Source organism: Zea mays, chromosome 7 (genome assembly GCF_902167145.1).
Source record: "Zea mays cultivar B73 chromosome 7, Zm-B73-REFERENCE-NAM-5.0, whole genome shotgun sequence".
Lineage (NCBI taxonomy): Eukaryota > Viridiplantae > Streptophyta > Magnoliopsida > Poales > Poaceae > Zea > Zea mays.
The window spans coordinates 165868001-165876147 of NC_050102.1; the positions used below are offsets into that span (position 1 = coordinate 165868001).

General features: G+C 46.1%; 1 protein-coding gene across 1 annotated transcript; it reads left to right on the top strand.

Annotated features, from left to right (window-relative positions):
• The first annotated feature begins 340 nt into the window (after positions 1-340).
• LOC103633287 (serine/arginine repetitive matrix protein 1) lies at positions 341-6880 on the top strand. Its single transcript, XM_008654994.2, has 6 exons — positions 341-1641; positions 1744-1877; positions 5005-5113; positions 5203-5329; positions 5401-5464; positions 6136-6880. The coding sequence occupies exons 1-6, from the start codon at positions 550-552 to the stop codon at positions 6530-6532; spliced, it is 1923 nt and encodes a 640-aa protein (XP_008653216.1). The 5' UTR covers positions 341-549; the 3' UTR covers positions 6533-6880.
• Positions 6881-8147: the final 1267 nt, after the last annotated feature.

The following is an 8147-nucleotide window of genomic DNA, read 5'->3' on the forward strand; positions in this document are numbered from 1 at the left end:
TGAGATAGACCTATATCTGAACTTTAGAAACCGGTGAAATGTCAAATTCCAAGCTAAATATATTACTTTATTAAATTAAATTCCAATTCCTCTAAAATGAAGGAATACAAACGACCGTAAGATAAATTAGTTTATTTTTTCTTAAAAAACAAGAATCCTTTTGAAAAAAATAAGATTAGCAAACTAGCCTTAATAAAAGAAACCTCTCTAGTCCCCTCACATTGTATACAATCTCAGCCACCCCATCTCAATCCCACGGCTGGGCGCTCCCTCCCTCCCTCCCCCCACCCACTCACACACACGACCTTGAATAACTTCCTACTGCTTTCGAATCGCCAGTAACTGCCCCCTGTTCCTGTTAAAGCTTTTGCATCCGACGATGTGCCTCTGACTAGTCAGAGAGCGGGCCCCATGCACGCAGCCCTCTTTACCCCCATCCGCAGCCCGCGCTTGTGTCCTTCTCCGCGAGCCAGTACACGCACCACTTCCCCCCTTCGATCTAGCCATCCCAACTCCGCCGACTCGCTGGAACCCTAGCCAGCCGCCGCCATGCCGCCGCGCCGCGGTAGAAGGAAGGGGAAGGGCAGGGCAAAGCCAAGAGCGAAGGCCACCGAGCCCGAGCCTGAGCTAGAGGAAGCCGCCGATTCCGAGATCGAGGCGGGGGACGCGAAGGCGGAGGAGTCCGGCGAAGCGAAAGAAGATGAATCGGCAAGCGACGCCGAGTCCATGGATGCAGATGCCAACGAGGAAGCCGTCGAGAACGGAGCGGATGAGATGGATGCGGAGCCTGAAGCCAAAGCCGAGCCGGAAGCGGTAGCCACCGAGGCGGAAGCGAAACCTGACGTCTCGGATGCCGAGGATGAAGAAGCCGGTGAAACGTGCTCCGACCGCGAAGCAGATGCCAAGGATGTTGATTCGAAGGCCAAAGCGGAGGAGTCCGACGGCGAGGATGAGGAGGGAGCCACCGCCGAGACCGACGGCGAGGATGAGGAGGGAGCCACCGCCGAGACCGACGGCGAGAGTGAAGAGGAAGCCGCTGAGACGGGCGGCGAGAACGAAGAAGATGGTGGGGACTCCGACACCGAAGGTGATGCTGAGGAATCCCCTCCACCCCCTCCTTCCCGCAGCCGCCGCCGTAAGCGAGCGGCCACTCCCGATGATGAAGCAGAGGAGACCCCTACACCGTCGCGTCGCCGGCGCCGTCGGAAGTCGAGGCAGCGTGGTGACTCTCCGCCGCCACTTCCGGACCACCTCCGTTGCCGTCGTAGCGACGGGAAGAAGTGGCGCTGCTCGGGCCGTGCACTCCCAACTGTTAGCTTCTGCGAATACCACTACGCGAGGGCCAACAAGGGCAAGAAGCTACCAGCGGATGGAGAGCTCCTTGCTGTCGCTCTTCAGAGGCAGAAGAACAAGAGGAAGGGCAGGAGGAGAATCAATCCGTCGACGTCCCCTCAGGCAGCCACGAGTGACCGCCAGACCAGGGATCTCCCAAACGGACTGATGACGATCTTGCCAGGTAGCAGTGGACCTGCAGCACTGTCAACTCCTGTTACTACAAAAGTTGGTGTAGAAATTTCTGCACCGATGCAGCGGTGCTATCGATCCAAGAATGCTGAGCCATTGCCTGTTGGTCCTGTGAAGGTTACCCAGCTAATCTTCAATTTTTCACCACTGATTGTTTGATCTTCACTATTTAGCTTTCTGTTGAATGTTTGCTTATTACTGATGATTGTTTTGGATTAGGTTGTTCCTCGTGCTATGAGTATGACGAAAGCAGCACCAAGAATGTGTCACTGCTGCGGGGTAAAGAAGGCAGCGCGTGTTGCCAATTGCAAGAACTGTGATACGAATTTCTGTAACAGCTGCATTAATAAATGGTTAGTTTTTGATTTGCTTGCCATTGCTTTATTTGCATGCTTGATCAGTGCATTGGGAACGTATAATTGTATTACACACAAAGCTCAAACTTTATAAAGTTTCAACTATGAAGTAATGAGAACTTGGTAGATTTCAATTTAGTAATTATATAAGAGGTAGTGGTTGAAGAGGGTGCACCTGGGGGTTTATGCCTTTTGTTGATGTCATCGAGTTACTTCCCTGTGTAGTTGTTGATAACCAACTCTAGGTCTGTACTCTGTTAATTTTTGTAGTGACTTTGGAAAAGTAAGTAGAGATTGGTGACAGATTTTCTTAGTTTATGAACTAGGACATGTAGCTGTGCTTATCCTGTGTTTTCCATGCATGTTAATTTATTTTGCATATAACTTCTAACTTGCTATTTTGTATACTAGCCATAATCTATACTACTCTATTAAGAACCTAATGTGGTCACCTGATGCTACCACGGCTTCACCCTCCGCGCTGACACTCTGGCCCCCCCCACGTGCCCGTCCTCGGCGTCGTGCCTTGTGGGCCTCACGCGCAGCGCTCGCGCAGCGCCCTCTCAGCCCGCGCCCGTCCAAGAGGTGGATTCTGGATTCCCTTGGAGTCGTTGATAGTGCTTCACACGGCCCCAACATCACCTACTACGCCACCCACAATCCCGGCCTCGCCTACCACATTTGGTGCAGCCCTAACATCCCCTGCTACACCTCACACATGTTTGCACCTTCGATCGCGCTTCGTGTGCCACCTCATTCTTTGACTTGCTTCGCCACACTCGTGCATGTCTACTTGCATCGTGCACAGGAGGGTGCCCTGACTCGCTATCCGGTCAAAGTCGTCGGTGTACCACCCTCCTCTACTTCATTGCGATCCTCGTCATGTCCATCCGATGGTGACTCGACAAACTGCTGGGGTTCTTCGAGGTGTTGACCGCCTCGTACTTTCCTCGACCTCCTCTCTGTCAGTCTCCCCCGTACCATCCTCTGTCCATCGCTCCCTCATCGATCCTCACTGGCGCTGTGCTATGGAGGAAGAGTACAAGGCTTTCCTCGCCAATCATACCTAGGACTTGGTGTCACATCCCTCTGTCGGCAACATGGTGACTGACAAGTGGGTTTGGAGTCACAAGAGGAAGGCTGACGGTTCTCTAGATAGGTACAAGACTTGGTGGCTCCTTAGGATTTCACTCGACATCTCGGTGTTGACTGCGATGAGAATTTCAATCCTGTGGTGAAGCCCACAAATTTCCACGTAGTTCTGTTTCTCTCTCGTGGTCTTGGTCCCATCAACTAGACGTCAAGAATGCCTTTATCCATGGCTGAGACTGTGTATTGCAGTCAGTCGCCTGGTTTCATTGACTCAACTCATACGGACATGGTCTGTAAACTCAATAAGTCGGTGTATGGTCTGAAGCAGGCACCTTGTGCTTGCTTTAGCTGGTTTGCTTCCTTTTTTTGGTCTTGTTAGGTTTCCAAGGCTAAGTTGGACACCTCACACTTCATTTACCAAAGATGCACTGACACTGTGTACCTTCTCTATGTCGACCATATTGTTCTCACAGCCTCCACTACAACTATCTTGCAGCACACTATTTCAGCATTGCAGCAGGAGTGCGCCATGAAAGATCTAGGCCACCTTTGCCATTTCTTGGGTATTGCAGTTGAGCACGGTCCCGATACATTGTTTCTTTAGCAGCGGCAATATACTCTAGACCTACTTGAGCGCATTGGCATGTTGGATTGTTAGCCGTGTGCCACTCCAGTAGATGCTCAGGCGAAGGTTCCCTCTAGTGCTCCAGTAATGTCCCCACTGCCTGCCGTAGCCTTGTGAGGGCTTTGGTACCTCACCTTCAACAGACTGTTCATTAGGTGTTCCTCCACATGCATGATACGCAGGAGACACATCTTACCGTTGTGAAGAGGATTCTCCGGTACCTTTAATGCACTCTTGACAATGTCCTTCTCGGACGGTCCTCACCGACTAAGCACGTCGTCTACATCGATGTTGACTGTGCTGGTTGTTCGGACACACATAGGTCCACCTATGGCTACGCCATGTTCCTTGGGAGAAACCTCGTCTCCTAGTCGTCAAAGCGGTAGCCTATGGTCTCTCACTCGAGCGCTGAGGCCGAATATCGCACAGTGGCGAGTGGTGTGGCTGAGGTGTCCTGTTGTTTGCCAACTCACACAAGAGCTGTACAACCCTCTCATTAGGAGTACCCCTGTCTAATGCTACAACGTCAGCGCGGTCTACCTCTCTATCAACCTTGTCCAGCACGAGTGTATGAAGCATGTTGAGATTGATCTTCACTTCATTCGTGAACGTGTCATCTTTGGGGATGTTTGATCCTCCATGTTCCGACGACTTCGTAGTTTGCCGATATCTCCACCAAGGGCTGACCCTCAGTGTTCTTAGAGTGTTGCTTCAGTCGGAACATCTGTCGTGGCTGGCATTTCGACTGCGGGGGTGTTAGACTGTTATGTGACTTCGGCGTAGAGCCCGGCCCAATAGGCTCATTAGGGTTAGACTATGTAACCTAACTTCACTGCAGTGCCATATTCATCTATCTCTTCTTCCAGTTAGTTATTGAATGACAACTTTATCTTCTTTACATTACATTTATGTGAATTGATTTGTCATTTTTGTTCTTGACTGTTATACATGAATGCATTCATACTGATTTTATGTATTTTCCAAGGAATACCTACAATAACCTGTTTTCTGTGGTGGATGCTTTTGCGTGCGTTAGAAGTGTCGAGTTGGCTACAATAAGGTGATCTAATCAAATATTTAGGAGATATAATTAATCAAAATAACAGTGCTAATTGATTGCTGAAGATTCTTAGTTGAGAAGTGCAAGCTGATGAATAATTGCTGAACTTATATTTGAAATAACCTATGGAAATTACATAAGTACCAACACATTAAATTTGAGATGCATTATTTGATTTATTTGGAGTTATGAAACAAATGATTCAGTAGTTCCTTTTGGGTTTGACATGGATTATCAGACTTTATGTCAGCAGATTGTTAATTAGATCTCAAATCCTTGATATGCCTATGCGGTTCTTTGGTTCTAGTAATTCTTGGCCCTGATTGTTAGTACACTGCACCCTGCAGGTATTCTAAGTTGTCCAGGAAGGATATAAAGGCTCGTTGTCCAGCTTGCCGTGGTCTCTGCAATTGTAAACTGTGCAGCCTTGGTCATACCAAGGGTGCTACTCATAAGGTGATCTTTCTTCCACTCAGGGTAAAGCAATTGAAGTGGTATTTTATTGTTGTATTTATTTTTTTTGGTTTTATGACTTGGATCTCCAGGAACCGCCAAGTGGTGAAAGGAAGATACTCAGCATAAAAATTTCCAACCATCAATTTTACAAGCTTTTACCTGTAAAACTTGACCGGGAGCAACTTGACGAGTTGGAATTAGAAGCTAAAATACAAGGTTTGTTTGTACTTCTTTAAAATCTGAAGCGCTGTGGTTCTTTTGTAATCTAATTGTCTACTCTTAATTAGGAACAAAAACATCTAATGTCCGTGTCCAGGTTGCTGAAAATGGTCAGAGTGAGTCACTCTACTGGTAAGCTCAAATCTCTTATGTTACTACCAGCTACTATGTCGCCATCAGCTACATATAGGCTAGTAACAGTTTAATAGGTTTTCTCCCTTGGCTTTGTGTTATTTTGTACAGAGTAAAGTGTAACCTGGGTCCTTGAACTTTAGGTTCTATTTTTAAATGGTTCACTCTAGAGCAACCAATTTAAATGTATAAGGACCCAGATCCTCACTGAGACTGGACCTAGATGAGAACCTGAGAAAAAAATTAAGGACTGTGAGTGCATTTTACTCTTATTTGTGGTGAGCATGAAATAAATCAATCTTGTAATTGCACGGACAGTTAGATATTTCTTTGGTCAGGCAAATGTTGTCTTGTCGCAACTCGCCAGCTTAGTATTATTATGTTCCGATTTTGTCAGTCATTTTCACATGTTCATATATTTATGTCATATAAACAAGTCGTCCCTATTAGTATTACTTTGCTTGCCTAACTGTAGGCCACATAAAAGGATTATGGTACCCTTATAAGTTCAGTTTTTCTTTTCATTCAATGGTTTAGCCCTTTTTTCTTAGCTATTCTAATATGCATTTTGGTACTGGTTATGCTGCCTTTTGATGTATCTGTCAACTGCTATTTTTCTGTTGCAATTTCTCTTTTAACCGGAGATCTTGTTGAATGTTTTCTGGAAGCAGTAATAACTGTAAGCTCTCTGTGAGTCAATTCTTGAGATGCTGCCCAACATGCCCGTTTAAGCTGTGCCTAAGTTGCTGTCAGAAGATACGTCAAGGAAACATGTCGAACAGCAACCCTGAAGATAAGTTCAAGAACCGGTTGCTTCAACAAGAGTCTGTCCATGAGGATGGCAGCATTACTTGCCCTTCGATTGAGCTGGGTGGCTGCGGTGACGCCATGCTGAACCTGATATATGCATCTCCATCGAGCCAGTCTGAAGAGCTCAGTTCAGAATGTGAGCTGGATGCTGCAGGCAATCATTCTGGAGTGAAGGATGCTGAAGTTCACGGATCACCTGTACCTGAGAGTAATGGAAGATTAGCAGCAGCTTCCCAGGCAGAAACAATGTCCACATAGTCTCAGAAGATGCAATTCTTGTTGGCTCATCTTTCAGGTGGGAGCGCAAGCGTTTATATTACATTGAAGCCTGAAGATAGTGTATGATATGGTCAAAAATCGGTAGAGGGTAGGTTGCCTGATTAGGTTGCTTGATTTAGGAGGTTGCCAGCCTATATGGCCATTGATTTTAGGCCTGTGACCTGGGGATAATCCCAATTGTTGTATTGTTCATCTTTGACCAGGGAGCGAACATCGTTGTACATATGGTTATGGCTTTATTTTTGTCATTACCGAGGGGCGAGAGCTGATGAATGGTTGTACTGTCGTTCGTTCAAGGGATTACCTGGCTATTTTGTGGTACCGTCAGTGCTCAGTATTCGGTACTCGGTAGCACTTGATCGTACTATTATTTGTCATGTGAGGCTAGTGTTCTAACATTGGCCATTGTGACTCGATTGTGAAAGCATTACTGCTTTCCACCCGCAGTGTGTCATGAACACACTCATGGGTCAAGGCCATGTGATAGCATCGAGCACTTCCACCACAGCAACTGCAACCAGAGCGTGTTGGTTTACCGCTCATCATCAATCAGCCGCTGTCGCTTGAGTGTGCTCGATTAATTACGGTCACACTCGCTTCTCAAAAAATCAATCTGCCGCTGTCACGTGAGTGTCCTTGATTAATTACGGTCGCTCTCGCTCCTCTGAAAAATAAGATCGTTGGCGTCGCTCTTGCTTCTCTTAAAAAAAGATCGTCAGCTACTCTATCAAAAAAAAAGATCGTCAGTTAGGGCAGATGCTGCGCCTAGGGTGCGTTTCTTCATAATTTGTCAGGGTTTTAAATTAATTTTAGATCAAAAATAAATACAAATAGAGTTTGATCTTTAAATTTTATAGTATAAAACTTAGAGCATATTGTCACCTTAGCTGTGCCTAGGTCCGTCGGTAGCAGCGCACGGGACGACACGAATAGTACTCAAGGATTTAAAACTCGCTTGAATTTCGGTGAAATTTGCCAAAAATTTACCGTTCTCGCTGTGTTGCGGAATCGGAAACCGAGCAGTTTTTTTTGAGAATTTCGTTTCAAAATTTTGAATTAAAAAAATTCATGAAAATCTGAAAAAACTATTAAAAACTAGAGGGTCCCAGAAGTCCAAATATATATTGTTTGTTCAAAAATTAATCTCGTGGTGCCAAAAAAAATTCAATTCGTTTGGACCCGTTAACACAAAATTGTTAGAATTCGCTAGCTCCACGCTACCAAACCCGTTTCACACACTCTGCTTCCAGTCTTCCACTCCCGTGAGCGACCAGGCGAAGGCGATGGAGCTCGGCGGTTACCGACGCTAACCGCTCGATATTAATGTTTCCCGCTCAGTTTTTTAGGTGTAAACATGCTAAAACGTCTTAACAACCTCTGGATCCAGAATCAAAGGCTAATCTTAATCCCACCTAATAATCTTGTGTTTTTTCTAAAGAACCCCCTCCTGGTAATCTGGTGCGGTGACGGTTAGGTGGGATTAAAATTAGCCTTGATTCTAGATCCAAAGGTTGTTAAGGCGTTTTAGCATGTTCACACAGGAGAACCTTTTACACATGATACGTTGCCCATTTTGTTAGCTGTATTTAATATT